The sequence below is a fragment of the Colias croceus genome, chromosome 15, assembly GCF_905220415.1.
Source record: "Colias croceus chromosome 15, ilColCroc2.1".
In the NCBI taxonomy this organism is placed as follows: Eukaryota; Metazoa; Arthropoda; class Insecta; order Lepidoptera; family Pieridae; genus Colias; species Colias croceus.
Window position 1 is genome coordinate 9,602,151 of NC_059551.1, and position 24,854 is coordinate 9,627,004.

The 24,854-nt window shown below is 32.4% G+C and overlaps 2 protein-coding genes across 7 annotated transcripts in view; both read left to right on the forward strand.

Moving 5' to 3' along the window:
- Nucleotides 1-1,624: 1,624 nt before the first annotated feature.
- The window catches only part of LOC123698288 (potassium voltage-gated channel protein Shaw-like), a 151,469-nt gene continuing 128,239 nt past the window's right edge, over nt 1,625-24,854 (forward strand). The window contains exon 1 of the mRNA XM_045644883.1: nt 1,625-1,747. Within this exon, the coding sequence (XP_045500839.1) occupies nt 1,704-1,747 (44 nt within the window). The 5' untranslated portion in view covers nt 1,625-1,703. The remainder of the gene's footprint in view (nt 1,748-24,854) is intronic.
- On the forward strand, nt 20,534-23,635 carry LOC123698286. Of its 6 annotated transcripts, none has more exons than XM_045644878.1 (3): nt 20,534-21,970; nt 22,493-22,660; nt 22,736-23,635. In XM_045644878.1, exons 1-3 carry the CDS (start codon nt 20,587-20,589, stop codon nt 23,611-23,613), a joined length of 2,430 nt encoding a protein of 809 aa, XP_045500834.1. In that variant the 5' UTR covers nt 20,534-20,586; the 3' UTR covers nt 23,614-23,635. The 6 variants fall into 6 exon arrangements, with proteins under 6 accessions (XP_045500834.1, XP_045500836.1, XP_045500835.1 ...); XM_045644880.1 differs by having other exon boundaries at nt 22,985-23,635; XM_045644879.1 differs by having other exon boundaries at nt 22,493-22,591.

The window sequence follows — 24,854 nt, forward strand, 5'->3', positions numbered from 1 at the left end:
GTAGAACCGAGGGGTCCTGGGTTCGATTCCCGGTGGAGACTAAGAAAAAAAAAATGTCTCGATCTGGTAGGACACAGAAGGCTGATCACCTACTTGTCTCTAAAGAAAATCGATCAGTAAAACAGATGTATGCATAATGCATCTGCCCCTTACCCCACTACGGGGACGTATGGGACTTCACATATATCTTCTATTTTTGGAACTCTCCTCCCTGATGTTAAAAAATATACATACGTTTTCAATTGAAAATCTTCCTTCCTTGAGAACGACGGTTAAAAACACTAATAATAAAAATCTAGTAGTAATATATACTTATGTGCTTCTAAATATGTTTAAAAACTGCGGTTCTTCAATAAATACGACCTTAAAAATGTTCGCAATTTCCTTTCACAGGATGCACACAAAACAATACAAACATACGTGTATACTGTATATATACATGCCTGAAGCATACGAGTCTTTCATATATTTAACAATTCAATCAATATTATTTCGTAGTTAAAAGAAATGAAAGAGATATGTGTTTTTTTTTTATATTTTGATCTGTAAGCACTCAGAATAATTGAAAGTAAGTATGTTCTGAGTTCGCAAAGAAGCTATCTTGTTAAGAATAATATATTCTCTAACTAACATTTAGGTTTACATTTTTAAATTTCGTGAATATGTTTATAATATAATATTATGACATCCTAATAATATTATAAATGCGAAAGTTTGTGAGGATGTGTATGTGTGTGTTTGTTACTCTTTACTTTACTGAACCGATTACAATGAAATTAAGCACACATATAGAGGGTAACTTGGATTAACACATCCGATAGGTTTTATCCCGGGTACGATTCGGCTTTTTCATTGAAAACGCAGGTGACGCCGCGGGCGGAAAGTTCTTTTTTTTAATCGCTCTACCAAGTAGAGAATAAACTGCGCCAGTGTCCATGTGTATTGCAGTATTGACAGTTGCACAGTTGACAGATATATACTACGTACATTAGAGTCAGGATATTATCACATCTTTCATTTGTTTTTCACAATAATTATATATTTGGTATATAGAAAAGGTCTGCTAGATACATTCGTATTATAGAGCTTGAATGCGACAGCTCTACGAGCTACATGAATTAATTGTGAATACATTTCAAATGGACATAAGTATAGAGTCCAGATAGTAAATAAAAACATGACTAGGCTTTCCTATTACATAAAATAACTAGCTTACCGCCCGCGGCTTCGCCCGCTCTCTCTTAAACGATTTGAAATTTAAACTATCCTATCTCTCAAGTTGGATCGAACTGCACATGGTGTGCGAATTTTATTATAATCGGTTAAGTGGTTTAGGAGTCCATTGAGGACAAACATTGTGACACGAGATTTATATATATTAAGATTTAGCTATTTTAGTTTTTTTCTTAAAGATAGAAAAACAAAGATCTATTAGCTAGAGCACGTCTCTACCATTTAGCAATTCCAACTAATAGAAACATGAAATCGAATCTTAGCATTCCAACGTGAAACTGTTTTGAAAGGCGCAAGTGGTGCAGTGCGTTTTCCACAGGTGGGGGGAGATCTCCCATACACCCTTGCCCAGCATCAGTACCAATACAACTGCCTTGAGAGGCGGTCGCGTCGCGTCCCAAACCCCATCGCGTAATGTTCTCGTACTGTGATCTATCGTTAAATTAATATGTTCTGACTATTGGATTGCAATGGATGGTGAAAATAGGATTATCCTCAACGTTGGCGGTATAAGGTACGTTGTATATTGTACTTTGTAGCAGATTAAATAAAGTCTGTTATTGTTTGCGAATTGGGATAATGTTTACAAAGATTATCTCTTGGAAGTAATCTAGCGGTATGGTTCTGTTTGTCGTATCCGAGATTTTCCTAGCGGATTTACAAGGTAATTTTATTGGTATTTTATGATATTTTCTGATGGGAAATGTATGTAGAAATATTGGATCTATTTTCATAATTGCCGATCGTTTCGCACATGGATAGTTATTTGATGTGCGTAAGTAATTTTCGTAATGGTTAAAATAATATCGTTAAATGTGGGTTTATGTGTTATTCATTATTTATTGACACGAGAAACATTACAATAATTACAGAGTATTAATTAGTATTTATTAGATTATATATAAATCTCGTGTCACAATGTTTGTCCTCAATGGACTCCTAAACCACTAAACCGATTATAATAAAATTCGCACACCATGTGCAGTTCGATCCAACTTGAGAGATAGGATAGGTTTTATCCCGGAAATCCCACGGGAAAGGGAACTATGCGGGGTTTTCTCTGAAAACGCGGGCGAAGCCGCGGGCGGAAAACTAGTTAGATTATAAGAATTTTTATTAATAAACATGATGTGTATTTTGTACACTTATCGCTTCTCAATCAGTAGGTGTATATTTTCATATTATTTTTTACAGATACTATTTGAAAAATACCTAATTTAAAATTAATAAATGAAGATCTAAGACGAGGGGAGAGCCTTAGTATAAAATATATATACGTAGGTGTGTTGCAAATTTATTATTTTTCATTTAAATACATTCCAGTAAATAATTTTAGAAAACAAGTATTGTTCCCAACAAGAAAACAATTAATTAGTTTACCTCTTGTTGTCACACAATTGGACTATTACTGGTGTGCCTTGTAATTGGCGTTTTTATATGTAATTTGTATAATTTATCTTAATAACAGCTGTAAGGTGCCTTTTATGAATAAAATAAAAATAAAATAATCTAATTAACGGTTCAATATCGTAATTATAATAGCTACTGAAAACATAATCTAATTAATGTAATAATTGCAAGTGTAAATAGCAAATTTAATTAATAATACCAACTTATTAAATCGGCTTATCGATATGTATAATACATTTCGTTTATGCAAATTGATAAAGCTTTTGATATTATTTTGTTGTTTATTACGTATGTATTAGGGTGCATTTACATCAAACGAGCGAATGCTCATTCCAACCCCATCAAATTCTTTAGTATAAACAGGTGTAGAGCATTCTTTCGTTGTTTTAGTGCGTTCGAAAAGGTTTTAAGCAATGTTCTAATACTGAATAACACTGAATACGAGTTTTCGCTTAAACGAAAATTCATCGATCACGAAAGAATGCTCTAGCTCTCTATGTTCGTTTGATGTAAATGCACCGCAATAAAAATAGGTTCCTATTTTACAACCATGGAGCCAAATCTCATTGCAATGAAGACTACGACGAAATATACGTAACAAATTACTTTTTAGTATTTAACAGAAAGAAAAGTTTATACGATCTAAGTTTTACTCAGTCGTTCACGCAAAATTGGCTACATTCCCATTATTTTTGGTATGAATATTAATTACATTATAATAAATTTTATTACGCCTAATTCGACCCTTTCCGGTAAATAACTTCTCTGTACTCTGGTGATACAAAGGCTCTTCAAAGAAGTCTAGTTGAATAAATAAATGTGTTTAGGTTTAAAAACCTTACCTTTAGAGAAGATACCTTCCGAGAAGGTGTGCTATAATGTTGGAATTTGTAAATGAAGGTCGTAAACCATCACTATGCTCGTAAAGTGAGACTTCAGGGTTCTTTAGAAGTCCCTCTATGAGAAAAAATAGGAATTCGTCACTTAAATATTTTAAATTTTCCTTATTCGTTTACTTACTTTTCGTCCGCTTCGCCCGCGTAGTAAAAGAAAATCCCGCATAGTTTCCGTTCCCGTGGGATTTTCGGGATAATAACAATCCTATGTGTTAAAACATGACGTAACCCTCTATGGTTGAGAAAAAATTCATGAAAATCGATTCAGCAGATTTTGCGTGAAGGAGTTACAAACAAACATAGAAACATCTATAATATTAGTACGATAAACAGGGTGGTACAGTTGTCTGCTTTTAGCCTTTTCGGGATAGAACGATTGAACAAGCTTAGATGCATTTTATTTCCTTGAATAGATAGAACCTTGACGCATTTTCCGCTAAAGCAATTCCAAAAAGTTATACAAATATTAAAATTTATATCACTCCACTAAAGTCTATTATGTCTTCAAAAGCGAATCCTGCAAATACGTTTTTCACAGACTGTGACACTGTTTATTAACAAATACGATTCCTCTAAGGGTCGAAACCCTCAAGATGGAAAAAGATGGTCTAGCAAAGATGGGACCCTTGGGGGTCATGCTTTTCATTGATGGATTATTTAGGGGGTTAGTTGATAGATGGAGCCTTAATTCTTAACATTTTACGTAATGAGAATTGATTGTTGTGTGTGTGTGTGTGTGTGTGTATTGTTAAAGAGAGTGTGTGTGAATGTTTAGTGTGCCTTGAGCGAAATCTTCCGTTCCATATTTATTTATTTTATACGAATACGAATTGAATACGGCCTTGGATTTATTTCCAATAAAAAAAAGTTTTGTATGAATTCAGCCTTAAACCCTTGGCATTCAATTGCCAGTTGATTAAAGTAGTATATTTGTGCGGACGCAACGTGCGAATGGCCGTTCATGATTGAGTGCTATAATCATTGCTCGCTATACAAAGATGGGTTTAGGCCGTTATCAGACTGGGCGGTTTCTGTGATATATTAAATTATTAATAAGTATTGTATTCAGGTTATATAATTTAAAGGACATTTTGTGTTGTATTCTTATTCGACAACAAATACAGTTCTAAAATTTATAAGATTAAGTACCGAATGATTGAGCATTAGGTATGCTTTTCAAGCTACTTCACAAAAGGTGATAACAATCCGATAAAAATACCGTAAAGATGATATAAAAATGGTATATTATGATCTTTTTTATATTTAAATGAAATGTGTCGTAAAAGTGAAGTCACCTCAAATGGTGAAGGAAAATATCGTGAACATGTCGAAGAAGCAAAAGTTCGATGATATCCGACATCCGCCAAGCCGCACTTGGCCAGCGTGGTGGATTATGGCCTGTACTTTCATAGGAGGCCCGTGTCCCAGCAGAGGGAACGTATATAGGCTGATGGTGATGTGTAATAATTGTGTGGTTATAAATCATGAAGCCAGTACGAAATGGTTTCAGACAATGGTTATATAGTATCAGCAACGCGATGGTCACTCGTCGTAAAAGTTACATAGTTAACAATTTTTCAATCAGATAACGAACAATAAGCTTAAACAAGGATTAAAAATTTGGGATGGATTTATCGAACAAAAAGTTAAATAGCTTGTTCAATCGGATAGTACTTAATAATTTGTCCTGTTTGTTTATGGGATTAACATGTTATGGAGTCAATTTAAAATGTCTTTATGTTTGTTTATTGATTCATGTGGAATCGTACATTTGTTATTTTATCATATCATATTTTCAGTATATTATGTCTTACTCTTTCACGAGAAAACCACTGAACGGATCTTTACGAAATTTGTAGTGATAAAGATCTATTAGTTAGTATTATGACTAAAATTAATAGTACGGGAGCTAGCAACGTTTAAAAAAAAGTCATTTTAGTATAGTTGGGTTTTTGATATACTGTTTCTCTTTCTATTTCGTTTAGAGTCCGGGCTGTCTGGCTGGCCGCAGTGGTTGCGTTTATTAGTGCGCATCTCATCTGCACAGGAAAATATCCTTAATTTAAAGTCATTTTTTAACGCGTAATTTTTAATCTTTTGCCTTTAGATAGATCCATCAGACATAATTTTTTTATTGCAAGACGTTTTTTTCGTTGTAAAATAGGTGCCATACGCAATTTTTATTTCAAAATAACTAAAATGTCATCGAAATAAGTGAAATTACATCAACATGAGTCCGCTTAAAAGGTAAGTAATAACTTTATTATTTATATTATATTATCCTTTTTTAATACTTATATTGAATACTTAGTAAACTAATATTTTTAATAGATGGTTTCATATTTATTATACTTTTGGGTATAAATATGAATTTGATGATATTTGTATTTTCTAGTGTTTGATTTTACGCGAGTATTATACATTTTGAAATTAAAGACTTGGGAAAATAATACAATGAATAAATCGTGTTTAAAATTCGTTAAAAAGTCTTTAATTTCTTGATGATATTTGGTTTTTATCAAGTTTACATTAACGTCCTATTTGAGGTTCGTTGGGAAAAAGGAGGCGATATGGTAGATTGTTGCAAAAAAACTGTAAATAGTAAAATGAATATTATATATAGTATAAGTAACACAGTGATTACTTATCCTTCACTGGGACTCATGTTGATGGGATTTCACGTATTTCGATGATATTTTAATTATTTTGAAATAAAAATTGCGTCTGGCACCTATTTAACAACGAAAAAAACGTCTTGCAATAAAAAATGTATGTCTAATGGATCTATCTAAAGGCAAACGATTAAAAATTACGCGTTAAAAAATGACTTTAAATTAAGGATATTTTCCTGTGCAGATAAGATGCGCACTAATAAACGCAACCACTGCGGCCAGCCAGACAGCCCGGACTGTAACCGAAATAGCAAGAGGAACAGCATATCAAAGAACCAACTATACTAAAATGCTCACTTGTCAACGTTGCTACCTCCTAGAATATAAGAAACTATTTCAGACAAATGTCTGAATTAGCATTTGGCTATTGAGTACCACTTAATCTGGGTATCACGAGAGTGACGCTTTTCATTAAGAAAGTATTTTCTTCATTTTTCCTCACACAGAAATCAATTAGTAGCTACTACTTTAGAAATTAAGTTTAAAAACGTTCTAGAGATTACTTCGTACACACAAAAACATTGCTATCTAGAAACATTATTTGTATAGATATAAGAGCTAGTCCCAATAGCTCTCGAAATCACAATAACAGGGTGTTTATTTGTCTCCAAAAACATCTGCCATTGATTTATGTAAGACACAGGATCTTAGACGTGTCGGAAATCCGAACCTGTCTCTGACATCCGATCTTATATCGTTTGTAGACACGCCTATAAACAATGGATTTACACGCATATAATAAGTTCTTTACCGACTTATTTGGAAGAAGTGAGGTTATTCGTAGGAAAAAATAATATTATGTTATGACAATGTAAAGTGCGTCTAGAAGAAGACTAATTGAATAAATTAATTTTTGAGTTTTTATTTTTGTTCGTATTTGTAAAAGGCGACTAAGGTAGTAGGAGAGTTATGTATTTTTGGAGGCCTTATCGGCTTCAGCCTGATTTTACAGAGAATTCTTGAATAAACAACAAACTAAAACCCCAAAATACAGTCTCTAAGCATCTGATTTAACGTGAGATTGACAGAATCAAGTCTCAGAGGGATCAGTTGCCATTCAAGACGAATAAGACTGTATTATACTATTTCGGATTATATTTTATGTTAGCTAGCGTATGTGTACATTTAAATACCAAATAAAATGCCAATTGAGCGAAAAAATATCTCACAACGGGTTATGGTGATAGTAAAGAAACCACATCGCAAAATTCGTGTTGTGACTTTAAAGAAAACGCTCTCGATGTGCTGTGACAATCATAGAAAAAACCACATACAGAAATTCGTGTCGTGGCCGAAATTCTATTCGACCACGACGCGTTATGGCAATGAACAAAAGCCATGACGCGTTCTGATCATTTTAGTTTTACCATAACACAAAAAATGAAATGTAAACAGTATGTATATTCGTAGATATGTAATATTAGTAAAAACATCGTGAGGAAACCAACATGTCGAAGAATCAAAAGTTCAACGACATATTTATAAATATGTATATTTTTTTTAACATATTTTTATTTGTATATTATTATTACGAAATGTATTTTGTTTAAAATTACTATTTAAAAAAAAGTGTGTACGCCGAGCACAAGTGTCAGAAGTGAAACTTCTTTAGCAAGATTCAAAGATTCCAAAATCCTCGCTTTACTAGATGACGTGACGGTATTGCCATGACGGGACCTTTAAACTTTACTCTCAACGCGCCTACAGAAGTTTCACTTCTTAATTCAATAGAGTGTGGTTCTGTTTTGCTTTCGCTGTAGACTGTTTTGTTTTCTATGCTATTTTGTAGCACCTATGACAAATAAACATTATACATTACTAGATTTCCGCACGCGGCTTCGCCCGCGTTTTCAAAAGAAAACCCGCATAGTTCCTGTTCCCGTGGGATTTCCGGGATAAAACCTATCATACGTGTTAATCCAAGTTACCCTCTATATGTGTGCTAAATTTCATTGTAATCGGTTTAGTAGTATTTGCGTGAAAGAGTAACAAACACACGCACACACACATCCTTACAAACTTTCGCATTTATAATATTAGTAGGACTACACTACGGACAGGCTTCTCTTACAATTCTGAACTCTGATCTAATACGTTTTAATCAAACGAATACACCTTTTCGCAGTCGGGTAAAACAATCTGCGTTATAAGCAATATATTTATGAACATTATTGCCTACGCTACGCGCTAAGGGTGTTCGCCTGCTGAGATCGTTGTTTGTTAACATATAGGCAGGTGATACACGAGCGTATTTATTTTATTAATAATAAACTTTTACTAAACCAAAAAAAAAACTAAATATTAACACAACGAACTTATATAATATGCTGAATATCATTTATATAGTACAATTTCATGGAGACGAAGTTACTGGAATAGAAACCGCCTATTATTATAATAAAAATATCTTCATTCGAAACGTTATTATATACAAAAGTAGCTTACCGCCCGCGGCTTCGCCCGCTTTGTCTAAAACCTAATAAATTATATACTAAAACCTTCCCCTTGAATCACTCTATCTATTAAAAAAAAACCGCATCAAAATCCGTTGCGTAGTTTTAAATATTTAAGCATACAAAGGGACATAGGGACAGAGAAAGCGACTTTGTTTTATACTATGTAGTGATAAAGCCTCTTCAAAATACGGCTATGGAAATATAAAAGGATTTACAATATCAAACATAGATTTCTCGGAAACTGGACTTTAAATTTTTTTCGCTCGTTTTTTAATTTTATTGTGATAGGCCTTTATCACGCGCTAGTGATTGAATATTAAAAACTCTAGTCGTGGTTTCAGTCACGTATTTTTTGCTTTGCTTATTTTCGATACCCTTTCATGTTAAAAGTGTTATATATAAAAATAATAACGTAAATTTATCGTGGGCAACCCTAATTTAGAGAAAATCGGTCGGGGCAACCCTAATTCTTCTTTCACAAGTTATTATTGAACAAACGAGATTACGCGGTATATAAATTTGTATTTTCACTGTAAATCTCTCAGAATTGTTATTTGATACCTTACTTAATTTAATAAGAGAATTTTAGCTGTTTTTATTAATTCGGTACATGTGATGTCTTTTACAAGAAACATTTTAATTTATTGAGTAGTCAGAAATTCTTCGGAAACTCAAATAATTATTATTTCAAACTTGTTACTCTTAGTACTAAGTACAGGTAATTTTAGCATCCTACTAATATTATGAATGCGAAAGTTTGTGAAGATGTGTGTGTGTGTGTGCGTTTATTACTCTTTAACGCAAATACTACAGAACCGATTACAATGAAATTTAGCACACATATAGAGGGTAACTTGGATTAACACATAGGATAGGTTTTATCCCGGAAATCCCACGGGAACGGGAACAAATATGTAGATACCTACGTGACATATCGGTTCGCCAGTTTTTGATTTATTTGTTTTTTTATTAAATAAAATAAAATAACAGATAATTTTATACAATAATAACTTAAAACAAGGGTTGCATTGCATCGTATGCAAAATTAACTGAATTTCTCATGAATACAATCCGGGAAGAGCCGTTTGCGAAAGTTTTTGCTTTGTTTGCTTTGCGCTTTTCATTTAAATTTTAAGTAGCTTGTACATTGAATTAATTATATCGTAATAAAGTTTTGGCATTTATGTTAACTATTGTTTTAATTATTCGAAAAAAAATTCTGCTTTGAATATTCGGGTAATATTAATTTGATTATTATCTTTATATATTTATAGGAGTTTAGACGTGATTGAGTAACAGACAGACAGACAGAGTTACTTTCGCATTTATAATATTAAGTAAGGATTCAGATGTTAGTATGTTTGTTACTTAATCAAGTAAAAAGGCTTTTTATTTTTATAAATAGGGTCTCCTTTACAATACGAAAGATTTTTAAATGCACAACGTCTTGAATATATTTGGATTTACAAAGTTTCCGTAGTTTTATTGATATTTCAAGTTCATCGGTCTGGAAGACATCTTGTATGCATGTATGTGTTGGTGTGGGTGTGAAGCGCGTCAATGTGTTTGCAAATAGCACATTTTCAATATACAGGGTGCTCTTTTGTGGGTATATTATATTTTATATCACGCTGATGTTCGTGTCTCGGTTTGACAATGTATTTTGTAACAAATTGTTTTATGCTGATAAGTATATGTGCGTTTTATCGTTATATTATACTTTTAATGTCAGGATGTATTCTGCTTCTTTGGTCTGCGCTCTTTCATTATCTATATACCTATATGCTGTCAAAATAATGGTAAAACTCGAACTCAAACATTAATTTATTCAATAATACTTATTCTAGGAACATTTTGAATAGTTATAACATACTATAATAGATACTTATCGAAATGATCAATTATTAAAAGCTATGCTCTTGTCTGGTAGGTAATCTCCGAAAAGAATGGAACATTTTATTGACTAATAGTGTGGGCAAGTATCTCGCCTCGCGGCGGTGTTTTAAACAACTCCGGCTGAGTGGCCAGACGGCCGGAGCCTAGTGCGATTGAGTGAGGAACCTGCGGACTATCCGAGCGTTGTCCAGCAGGACTGCCCGCTGTATCCCCACTGTCATGGGCTTTACCGGTAAATCCAACCTCCTTAAATATTGTTTTAAGGAGGAAGGAAACTAGCCCATTGGTGGACACAACTATGGGGATTATCTCGGCAGACACACCGCCCCACATCTCGACAACCTCATGCGCCAGATCCAGATTTATCTGAATCGGCCTTAACAAGATTGTCGTCATGATAGTTATTATTATAAGAATTAATTATGACTCTTGGAAAGTGTAAAAGACCTTTTCCAAAATAAGAGTTGTTTGCTTGCTTGCTAAAAATATAATTTAATTATTAAATTTACACGTAGCAGGCAGTTTATCACCAATATATAGCTCTTTTATATAAATCTGGAATACATAAATAATCTTTGTTCGCCTCTTTTCAGAAATATTGTAAATTATTTCCATCAAGAAGTAAACTCGGCTGTTCCAATGAATACTTAACTAAACCAATCATGGCAGGCGGGAATTAATAATACAATACGTTAATATTTAAGTGTGAAAATGAATATATTGTGAAGAATATGTTTATATTTGTTCTATATTTTTTATTATCTTTAAATTTTTTAACTAAAAACTTCCTTCAAATTTTCAGAAACCAAAATTTAAATGGTATGTATTGCAGGCACCAGCTTTCAAATAAATAAATACTTATCAAAATCGTTTCACCCAGTCGAAAGTTGTTGTAACTGAGGTAAAAAACCCAAAAAGATACATTTGAACTGAGAACTTCCTCCTAAGAAAAGCGTTGACGTAAGCAGGTAATGAAAATTCGCCGACCTTTCAGTATTTCAGAGAATATGTCTGAAACTATTTTATATTTATACTAGCGGTCCGCCCTGGCTTCGCCCGTGGTACATATGAAAAATAGATGTTGGCCGATTCTCAGACTTACCCGATATGCACAGAAAATTTCATGACAATCGGTTCAGCCGTTTTGGAGGAGTATGGTAACTAACATTGTGACACGGGAATTTTATATATAAGATTTTGTTTATGATAATGTATGCTAAACATATTAATATGTATAGAATACGTATAATATATCTCATTTACAATATGAATCGCATTATTTTTTTGGTATAATTTGTGGTATAAATAATATAAAAGATATATTATTATAGTATGCGATTAAGATAAAGATTGAGAGAAAAAATTGAGAAGACCCAGAACTTTGCTTGTTAAAAGAGAAGAAAAATTGTAACAAATCCCAAAGTCGACTTTTTCAGTAGTCACTCATTATTTTGGTGGTCGTAGGGTTGCCACTTCAATAAGTTTAAGAAATTATAGTGTAAAATTTGTAATTTCTTATCGTCGAAGAAACTAGAAGAACTTAGAAGCATCAAGCAGCAAAGCAAGCAAGTGGAAACATTGTAGAATAATCAATCAATAATTATAAAATGGATGTTTCAAATTATTATTTATCCTCACTCCATATATTTAAACTTGAACTTACTTTTTATCTAAAACAATGAAATCACCATATTTAATTAGGTATATACTTACGTCTTACATATTCTTATTAAAAAGAGTTATTAATATTATTTAAAGTTTGAACTATAAGTTATATTAAACATCGAAGTAAAAAGTTTTCCAAGATGAAAAAATAGGTCAAATGTTTTCCGCGTGTTGGCAGCCCTGTTAACAAAAGATTACGGCCAAGGAGGTTCTAAATTGTCCCCTTCCGACACCTTTAGCTTACAGGATCTTTAGTGGGGCGTAATTGGCGGAAATTTTTAGTTGGCGGGAATAACTATTATTTAGGGGTGTGGTTATTAGAAAAGTCAAACATTTTTCGACGTATTTAAATAGTAGTTGAGACAGTTTTGTTCCGCGTGGTTATGGCGGATATTTCGTAGAATTTACTTGAGAAATAAAAAATAAATCTGTACCTGCATGAAATGAAGTCTCAAATAGAATAATGTAAATACATACCTACATATCCATTTAAATATTTACCAACGTTTAATTTTTTGTGTTTTCAAAATAATGTTGATTTTTATATACTTGAAAACCTTAATTGTCAAGTGTGTTCCTATAATATCTATATATTCAGTGTGTGTGGCTATAAAGCATATAATCATGATGTCAATATGCTTGTTACCAATCTCCAGATAAGGCTTTATCGATTTTTATTAAAGTGAAACTTTTATTACATCGTCTCAAACTTTTTGGTCTGTGTAGCGCATGTCGCGTGACGCACGATACGTACGATAATTATCGTACAAATACGATATTTTTTAGTTAAATGTCTATACTCTATAGTGTGAAAAAAAGTTTCACTTTTACCGTGGTTTCATAAAACCACACAACATTTTTAAATTTTATTCTTATACTAGCTTTCCGCCCGCGGCTTCGCCCGCGTTTTCAAAGAAAAACCCGCATAGTTCCCGTTCCCGAGGGAATTCCGGGATAAAACCTATCCTATCTCTCAAGTTGGATCGAACTGCACATGGTGTGCGAACTTTATTATAATCGGTTAAGTGGTTTAGGAGTCCATTGAGGACAAACATTGTGACACGAGATTTATATATATTATGTATATTCCATAGGTCTGAGAGTAGTTCTATGGCTATTTTTATACCCTTAGGTATGTGAAAAAGGGGTATCTGATAGAACAACTACTGAACGAACAACAACTGGTTTAAATTAATTAACAAAAAAACCTTTCAGTTTTATTATTCCCTGCTCTATATTGTATACAAAAATATAGCTTTAAACATCACCCAAAAGTAACGAAGCGTTCCATGAAAGATATTTTGGGTATTCTCGAATATTCGGTTTCACAGATCATTGGTCCTGGAGTCCCGGGCTTATGGAGCTTGAATTTATCTTTTTATTGGTATCTGTTATCTTAAAAGCGTATAAAAAGCGTTCTCATGTTTAAAATACACAAACAAAGCGAGAATCGATTGTATTTTTATGGGTTGTGAATACTTTTGTTTTTTGCTCGTGCAGAAAAGATAGCCAAATTAATTTTTAATGTTTTGTATATAACGTACATATACTTATGTATTAAAGTATCGTTATTTATCTGTCCAAGAGTAATCACTACATACTCGTAGTATAAAACAAAGTTGCATTCTGTGACCTTATGTCCATATTTATGCTGATATCTTTAAATTACGCAGCGGATTTTGATGCGGTTTTTATAATAGATAGAGTGATTCAAGAGGAAGGTATTTTAGTAGGTAGGTATATAATTTATTAGATTTAAGACAAAGCGGGCGAAGCCGGGGCCGGAAAGTTAGTTTCTTTATAAGCTACGGGCTATGCGTCCTGCTGAGCGGCCACTCTAAAAATTGCGCATTATAACATTGCGCTATTTCATTGCAAATTTTGCATTTATTTACCTATTAATACTTTAACTGGAGAGTAAATATCTGAGACATGAGATTATCTCCATAATCTTCTCATTATTATAATTATTCTCTCCTATCAAATTGGAGTCCTATAAGGGGCTATAACTTCGTTAAGTTAGGCAAAGCTTACTAAAGCCATATAATTTGAATTATTGTGCACATTACCTCATACACGCACATAACTGATCGCTAATTAAATTCAGATAATATTAATTAGTAGTACATCAGCATTAAGCCTCGTAAGGTGTTTCATTAATCATTCAAAGGAACTTGCATGTCATTTGATAAGCTGCGTAATCCACTTGGCTAAGTGCGAGTCGGTTACGTAGTTGAAAAAAAATTATAATATAGTAATGTCAGTAGTATGTTTGCAAACAATTTTTTTAAAATGCCATGTTAGTTTTATTCACTCCTTTAAACAACTCCATAACTTCGAGGAATCATAAAAATACGCGTATTCTGTTCCTACGAATGTAGATCTCAGTTATAGGTACTAGCTAGCAGCTACTAGTTATTATTATGTGGTATAGGATAACTATTTTCAACTATAACACGGAAAAGCTATACAGAACACATCCAGAAGTTATTAAACAAAAAATATTAATGTCTCAGGATGTTCCGAAACACAGAAAAACATCTAGAATCATAATCTGTGTCTATATTATATTGTTTTATTTTTATTATTTACAATATAGAATAGTCAATAGGCAAATACTTAAATGGATAGTCTGTTACTTATTTACGCTTTGATAATTACTTTTACTCTAGAACAAAAAACAAAGTTACAATCTCGTTAGTGTTTAAACGATTCTATAATTAGGTTTCAATAGATTCAAGTAGTTAGTCTGAGAAGTAGAAATTGTTTTTGTAATAAATTTGTGGAGAATTACAAGATTTTACGACTTGTGTAAATACGGTCGAAAGATGGTGTAATGGTTTTGATATTTTTTTTAAATATTGTGATACAATACAGTATAATATGTGTATTGTGTAATGAGTATATTGTAGTTAAAATTTATTCTTGTCATAAAACATTAATTGTTTTCCATGTCTCTTGTTTGTTTGTGACTAGAAATGCAGAGGTCTATTATTTTATTAATTACAATTAATTATTATTAATTACATTTTATTGTACATACATAAAATAAAATACAAAAAGGAAATAAACAACATGACACCGAATTGATGTAGCACAATCATTGGCGGCTTTATTACTACGCATTGATCTCTGCCAGGCAACAATGGCGAAGGTAAAAAAGCGAAATATGTATTTTGAAAACTTTTTTTTATTTCGAGTGTCTCCTATAACATTGTTCAACATAATATTAAGAATTTATTATATAGTATATGTTTTTACATATATTTCCTTTCCCTAGCTTTATTCCAATTTCCATACTAACGATGCAGCAAAATACAGATACAGGCTATATATTCCATTAGTGCCTAAGTGATGCCTAGCTCGGGGCTATATATTATCGAGGAATTATTGAACAGCTCTATATATAGAGAATCCCTCTGTAACAAGATATATAATTTATATTGTACTGATTTAATTTAAAATGATTAAATTATAATTGGCATTTGGCACCTAGTGCTATCAGAGAGTTATTCCTCCTTAGAAGAACTGAAACTTGTCAAAGAACTCAATGTTTTTTTGTAACCAAGTCTAATAACAAGAAATATCTCATTATAATTCCTTCAAATGTCTCGTAATTAAGATTTAAAAGACCTATAAATCTACATGATAATGTATTATCTGGTCATAATTTAAAAATGAAGCTTAATGAAACACGAAGAGTGTTTTCACTTTTCATTCATCTTGTATTGTTTGAAATTACTGTGAATTACATTGATCATGTTATTTAAGTTGAATCTACATAAAAAATTGTAACAAAATAACTTCTATTTTCTTTAAAATACGGTTATATTTTGCACAATAGCCTTTCGTTATTAGCTGCAGCATTTAGGCCGTGGATCAGGTGGACGGATCGAAATTGTATCACTCCAAAATTATTAGTCTGGGTAAAGAAATCATGTGGGGTAGAGAAAGGCTTTTTATATACAAGAAGATTCTGCGTAGCTTACTGGATAGAAGTATTGTATCAGCATATTGGTTAAATAAGGCATTTTATTAATAGTCTATGTTATTAAATGAAAAGCAAAATAAAGGATTTAAATCTATTATTTTATGCATTGTACTTCACAAATTTGCTCTCTTTTCTATCAATATTACATAAATTTATTGGATGACCGACACAATTAAAGAAATTTCTAGTTATTTTGATAATCGCTTGTTCAGTTATTTCTTTATTAAAGAGAGCCGATTGAAGTAACGAAATGTAAGTTTTTGTTAATCATTTAAGAAACCCGAAAGAACAAGTATTGAATTAACGTATAAATTCACCGACGCAAAGAAGTTTCAATATAGCAGGGGCAATAAAATATAACATCTAGCATAATCGCATAACGCCATTAACAAACTTCAGACTTACACCCTAACTTCGTTACGCGAATATGTAAGAAATATTAACCAACTAGCTCTTTCGCGTATAGACACCCTACAGCCCATCTGGTAAGTGCTAAATTATGTCTAAAACTAAGCATATTTCTGCTCACTATATTATTCAGGATCGCGAGAGGGTCCGATCTTTGTAAATATGCAAAAATATGGGCATGTACTGTGCAAGTCAGAAAATTGGCAGATATTAAATTGTCTGGAAATTTGACGTTTTAATATTTCATTCGTTTGCGCTTTTATGAATATGAAAGTAATGCTAATTGAAGTTGTCGTTATAAATGATTTTTATTGGCACTTTTGGCATTGTAAAGTAATAAAAAGAGCTTCTAAAAGCTTATTTGACACTTGAATTTTTGAGCAAACTTTATTTTTTAATGCGAAATAAAACTATAATATGAATGTGTTTACGATTTTACGTGAAAGAGTACCTACAAATTTTGTCACACAGGTTCTGTGACAAAATTTGTTATGTGTTGTTCGGTCTCTATACTTACATTATTATCTTTAAATATCTAAAACGCATCCTGTGTAAGATAAAATAAATCGGAATTTCCAACAACAACATCACTATCTATCGATTATGCTAATGAGATATTTCTATAAACCCAAGTTTTCCTCTTGTTCCGTAACATTTCAAAAATACGTTGAAATTATAGCATTGTCGTGGAGCGGCCATTATTTTCTCCTGCATAATTTTTATAAATTGTCTATATTTAAGCTTCGGTACATTTATTTACCAGAATGAATATTGTTTTCATTTCTTCTGCTATCCTGGTAATTGTACGGAAGTTTATTTGCTTTATTACAGACATTTTATAGGCTTTTGTTATTTGATGGACGCGTTATTAAAAAAAAAGACGTGTGGCACTCGGGGACTGCCGCGGTAAAGCTATTGCATAGCATTCGTTCAAGAATTGATCAATGAATTTCTGGATTCTGTCCCCGCGCTCAAGGCCCGCGATAGAAGCTATGTAATAGCTTAAAAAAATAACAAATAAAATTGAAGATAACGCAGCGTACAAAAATGTACTCGTTTTCAGTTATTCTACAAATTAGTCAGCGCTGATTTACAGTCAGTATGGGAGAATAAATTAAACAACATACTTATATTATAAAGCGAGGAATATTATAAATTGAAGAGTTTTTTTGTTTGTTTGATTGATTGAGCGCGCTAATCTCAGGATCCACGCGTCATCAGGAACGGAGCAGTGCAGGTAAAACTGGGGGGGCACAGCTAGTGAATTAAAATAAACTCAAAAATATAAGTAAATAAATATTTATAATATATACGTTAAAACGTACGTGTTGGTGAAAATGTTAGAATTATTGCGTCTTAAGTTCCTCGGGGACTCGATGACGCATTAAAAGCGTTTATCGCGACATAAAACTACTAACTTTCAGCGTCAATAAGAACTGTTCAAGTTGTAAACTGAAGGAGTTTTGTCTTATACAAGTATGTACAAGTATGCTTCTAACAACTGGGGTATCGAATGGTGTATTTAAAGAGATAAATTATTGAAATTTTACCTTCTTCCTAGTTAGTTATATTATAAATTAAGCGAAAGCATGTTTATTTGTGTATTTTGCGGGACTTTTACACGCTCTGTCACAGCGTGTAAAAGTTCTGTCATTTCGTGTCAATTTGCTATATCACATAACTGTACCAATGAAAATATGGAACTGAACACAGAACTATATCGAGATAGTTCTGCGGAACTTAACATTCAATAGACATACTATAAATTACATATCGCACCTTCGGTAGAACAAGGGCACAATTACAGTTTTTGCAATTTTACAGGAGAGCCATTTTAAGATATTTGTAGTACATAATGTGGTCTAGCTATGATAATAATTTTTTTATGGTTGTTCTGCTTTGTATGACATAAACTATATACTATATTCTTTTAGGTGTATCGTTTACAAATATTAAAAACTGCTAGTTTTTTTTTTAATAATATTTTTTTCTTAAGTAGGTGTACATTTGTGCCCTTGTTCCACCAACAAGAAAATTAATTTGTAAATATGGCCATATCTAAAGCTTTAAGTTAATAATTTTGGAATGATAATAACGTGTTTTTTTGTATAAATGTTTTATTTTCTTAAACACTTTAGAAAGCCGCAGTACTTTATCACAAAAATAGAGATCAAAACTTACTAATCAGCCATTACACATCTTCAACAATCTGAAACTATTATGTTTCCTAGCAAAATTCTTTGGAATCGCTTTAAAAATTGGAATAATATTATATTAAGATAACAGAACAAGAAAGAATCATAATTCAATTCCTTGACATTAAATAATTCCTCCTTTTTCGTGGCATTTTTTATAAGGCTTATGTATTCTGCCGGAGTGCATATTGATATTGGGCCAGCTTTTTTTGCACGTTTTACATTCCAGAATGGACGGCATCGGCTTTACGCTGGGTCCCCTAATTTATGTATGATCGATTTTATAGGCAATGTGTTCACAGCAAAATAATACATTCCAAAAACAAATTTGAAAAAGAAAAATAATTATTTACGAATAAATATCTTACTAATATTATTATTTATTATGTAAACTCGAAAGTTTTTGAGGATAGATTTGTGGGTATGTTTGTTGTATTTTGATTGGCAGTCCTATCGTTTAAATTTCTAAAAAACTAACTTGTTTTTTTTGCTCTCTACAGCAAATATCGGAATAAAATGTTACTTTTAAGACCATGGAGTATAACAAATCTTGGACAGACAAGGGCACAATTGTCTGAACGACTTTGTCCTCCCAATTTTTAAATCGTAAACTAGGCATAAGTGTGACAGATATGGCCTTGTCGTTCCAGAAATCAAAAAAATTATAGGGCATATTTACATAAACGACGTTAGCGCTCCAAGTGACAGCTAGCTCAGTCCCCGCCGATGGCACAACTAACCAATGAGACTTTGTCTCGCCAAGAGAGAAACAAAATAGCGCCAAAATGACAACGCCACTATTTCAATCTGGCTGTTTTTTGCAGGAATTAAACGAATGTCTTTGTCCCTCCAGTTGAAAGGGCCTTTTTAAAGCATTTCTGCATATTTAAGTCATTTTGGCAATTTATGACAATTATGCCCTTGTTCTACCGAAGGTGCGAATTATGTTACTAGATATTTCATGAAAGTAAATAACGTTAACATCATAATATGTACATTGTACATTTTAACAAAACAAGAAAACACCGAAATTTTTTAGTTTACGTCGACGAGATATTTACTCATTAGAAATAATCTTAAAATTCACATTATAAACACATTTCTTAAATGTATATCCAACCTTGTATCTCAGGAAAATACCGCAAGCTGTTTATTAAAGTTTTAGAGTAAAGGTTTCCTTTGCTTACAGGATTTAGTATCTCAAAAAGAATAAATAATTTCGTAATTACAGCTAGATACGTTTTCTTTGGATAAGAACGTGATAATCTTCAGATTATGACGAAGATTGTGTATGATTACGTTGTTGTGTATTATATATGTGGGAATAGGATAAAATATTAAGATGTATTTCATGATTACTAGTTTTATTTTTAGTCTGTGTTTTTCTATTATTTAATCTGTGGACATGTTATCTGTAGACTGTAGATTTTTGGTTGTCTATGACTTGACTTTGTGTTTTTTTTGGGTACGATGTGATGGAGGATTGTTGAAATGTATTTTTGATATGTAACCGGTGTCTGGGAAATAAATCGATTGGGCGAATTTGGCTTTTCATTTACACCATCCCCACATAATTTGGGGGCTCGTCCGGGATACGGGATGGTGGAATAAAGAAAAAACAGACGAAGACTATGATGCCGGTGATTTAACCTGATTAAGAATTTACGAATTACGAACGAAGACTAAGATTTAAAGAAGCTTATCACTTATGATTATACGATTACGACTTGAAGACTATAAAACTTTTTATTTACATTATTCAACATGCCGCCGAAACGAGTAAAAGATGATGATGATTGTGGTGAACCATCGCCGCGTATTTCCTTCAATGACTTAGAGAAATCAATGACGCCATTTTCGGGTGATGATGCCTATGGCATCGAAACATTCGTAAAAGATTTTGAAGATATTTCCTCTTTAATGCAATGGGGCGAAATAGAAAAACTCATATTTTCGAAGCGGCTTCTCGCGGGAACCGCCAAGCTATTTTTACGTTCACTAAGTGGGACCACCACGTGGGATACACTTAAGTCTGAGCTCCGTGAGGAATTTGGTAAGAAGTTGAACAGTGCAACTGTTCACAAGAGACTTTCAACTCGCCGGATGAAGATGAATGAGACTCATCAGCAATATTTTTTACATATGAAGGAACTTGCAGTACTTGGGAATGTTGAAGATGAAGCCCTGATGGAATATGTCATCGACGGTATTAAAGACAGTGAGTCCAACAAAAATATTTTATATGGCGCTTGTAACATTAAAGAATTCAGAAAGAAATTAGACATTTATTCAGAAATTAAGAAAAAATCATATTCACCTAATAAGATTCAAAGTAATTCAGTATCAAAGTCCATTGGCATGAAAATTCAAAAAACACTACGAGTAAAGAGATGTTTCAATTGTGGAGATTTAGATCATGAGTCGCCTAATTGTACTAAAGGCATTAAATGTTTTAAATGCAACTTGTTTGGCCATAAATCAACTGAATGTTCTAAAAGTATAAAAAAGAGTTTGGAAATTATGTCAACTAAAAATAATATTGATGTGAGACCTTTCAAGAAGCTGAAAATAAATAATATTGATGTAGAAGCCCTGATTGATACCGGAAGCGATGCTAATTTAATAATTATGTCTTATTTTAGGAAGATTCAAGGTGAAAAATTGTTATCTTATAGTTCAGGAACAACAGAAACTTTAACTGGAATAGCTGAAAAGGAAATTTATACAAAAGGATCTTTCACAGCAAAAATTGAAATTGATGATTGTTATTTTGAAACTTTATTTTATGTTGTTGATGATGGCGCTATCCCTGTCAACATTATATTAGGAAATCCTGTACTGAAAGAAGTAGAAATCAATTTTAAATCTGGAACTATCACTGCAACAAGAATATTACACCTTACAATGCTAGAGAATGAAAATGAAGATATCACAAATATTGAAAACAAAGAATATAAGAATAAAATACAGAATATTATAAAAGAATATAACCCCAAAAGATGTACTAAAGAATCAAATGTAAAACTTAAAATATTATTAACCGATGATGTACCAGTTTATCAGAATCCACGACGATTGTCACCTTTGGAGCTTAACATTGTTGACAAACAGATTAAAGAATGGCTTGATGAAGGAATAATAAAAACAAGTAAGTCTGATTATGCTAGTCCAATTGTGCTTGCAAAAAAGAAGAATGGAAACTATAGATTGTGTGTTGATTACAGGAAATTGAATAAGAAGATTATTAAAGAAAGATATCCACTACCACTCATTGAAGATCAATTAGACAGATTAACTTATGCAAAAATGTTTACCTCGCTTGATTTAAAAAATGGATTTTTACATGTGAATGTTCATATTAATAGTCAGAAGTATACATCATTTGTAACACCACGAGGTCAATATGAATTCATTAAGATGCCTTTTGGCTTATGCACTGCTCCTTCTGTTTTTCAGAGATTTATTAATGATATTTTTCAGGATCTTATTACGGATGGTATTGTTCTATCATATCTTGACGATCTCATTTTACCATTTCAATCTGCAGAGGAAGGATTTGTTAATTTACAAAAAGTATTTGACAGAGCTGAAGAGTATGGTTTACTATTTAACTGGGATAAATGTTATTTTATGCAAAAAAGTATTAATTACTTGGGTTATATTGTTTCAGAAGGTGAAATTAAACCTTCAGTGGAGAAAATTGCCGCTGTAGAACATTTTCAGACTCCTCACAATATAAAGTCACTTCAAAGTTTCCTCGGACTAACAGGTTATTTTAGAAAGTTTATAAAGGATTATTCTTTAATAGCAAAACCTCTGACTGATTTACTAAAGAAAGGTACTGTTTTTAATTTTAACTTAGACTGTGAAAAAGCATTTCAGAAATTAAAGTTTATTTTATGTCAATCTCCAGTTTTGAAGATTTATGATCCGAATTTAGAAACAGAACTACACACAGATGCAAGTGCTGAAGGATATGGTGCTGTATTATTGCAAAGGAGTTTAACAGATAATAAGATGCATCCCGTTTACTACATGAGCAAGAAGACATCCGCTACTGAAAAAAAGTATCACAGTTATTATTTAGAAATATTAGCTATTGTTGAAGCTGTTAAAAAGTTTAGAGTATACTTGCTAGGTATTAAATTTAAAATTGTTACAGACTGCTCCGCCTTGACTATGACATTGCAGAAAAAAGACTTACCTCCGAGAGTAGCTCGCTGGGCGCTCTTACTTGAAGAATATGACTACACGATTGAACATCGGCCTGCAGCAAGGATGAAACATGCAGATGCTCTCAGCCGACAGCCTATAAAGAATATAATTGTACTTACCGATACCGCAGCACGCCTGCGAAGAGCTCAAGATGATGATCTGCAAATAAAACTAATAAAGAAAGTATTAGAAAAGGAATCTTATGATGACTATGTTTTAGAGAATGGAATGTTATGGAAGATTAAGGATGGAAATAAATTAATGGTTGTACCTAAGAAAATGCAAAATGAAATTATAAGAAAACATCATGAAAACGGACATTTTGGTTGTGTTAAAACTGAGGAATTAATAAATAGAAATTATTATATAGAGAATTTAAAGGAAAAGATTAAAACAAACATTGATAATTGCGTGGAATGTATACTTAATTCAAATAAAAGAGGAAAGAAGGAAGGATTTCTACATGTAATAGATAAAGGTGATTTACCATTGTCTACTTACCATATTGATCATCTACGACTGTTGACTCATCTGGGACAGATGATTCTGCAGGATGACCGTGTGGGAATAGGATAAAATATTAAGATGTATTTCATGATTACTAGTTTTATTTTTAGTCTGTGTTTTTCTATTATTTAATCTGTGGACATGTTATCTGTAGACTGTAGATTTTTGGTTGTCTATGACTTGACTTTGTGTTTTTTTTGGGTACGATGTGATGGAGGATTGTTGAAATGTATTTTTGATATGTAACCGGTGTCTGGGAAATAAATCGATTGGGCGAATTTGGCTTTTCATTTACACCATCCCCACATAAATGATTAATATATGTTGTTAATGTTGACGTCTGTGATTTTCTAATATATTAATTTAATACGTAAATAACCTAGGATATAGTTTCGTGTTATGTATTTGGTGCGGAAAAAATACTACAATACAAAAGAATATTTTTTTTATTCTTACCAAACCAATAGATGTCCTCCGAAATTTTAATTGATCAATTGCTCATCGACTTCTTTTATGAATTAATAAATCGCAATGGCATCTTTTCCCGGCACAGAAATCTATGTAGATCTATATAATAGGTATTACTAGCTTTTCCGCCCGCGACTTCGCGCGCTTTGTCTAAACTCTAAAACATAATATATTATATACTAAAACCTTCTTCTTGAATTGATTCTTTTAAAAGAAACCGCATCAAAATCCGTTGCGTAGTGTTAAAGATTTAAGTATACATAGGGACATAGGGACAGAGAAAGCGACTTTGTTTTATACTATGTAATGCTACTTGATTTTACCCGTGGGTTCAATATATTTAGTAATTCATAATTTCGTAATTCGATACCGGGTCCCGTTGATCTGCAATCTTCCTAAATATGTAGTGAATAGAGACATGGCACATCATATGTATAGGAACCTTTCAAAGGAGCGAGGGTTTCCATCCGGCTAAGTTTTCCGGGGTTATCCCCAGTTTAAAGGATGTCCGGGAGCGTACTGTATAATTCTAGGCTAATTATGTTACTAATAATATTATACAAGCCTTATTTATGTGTAAGGACACATATTATTATTATCAAAGCTGTTGTTATTTTAAGTAAGTGGCAGCCATACTGTTAAGCATTGGAATAGACGCTGGTAATCGATCTTTCTAGAAGATAATGTATCTTTAACAACATAAATAACCTTCGACTGAAGCATGTTTCTAAAACATAAATAATAATAGCTAGTGAATAAATTTACCCCTCTATAAGGGTGAAAACTAGGGCGTAATGATGATAATGGGGTCTTAGAAATGATATTTATTTTGTTCTAAGAAC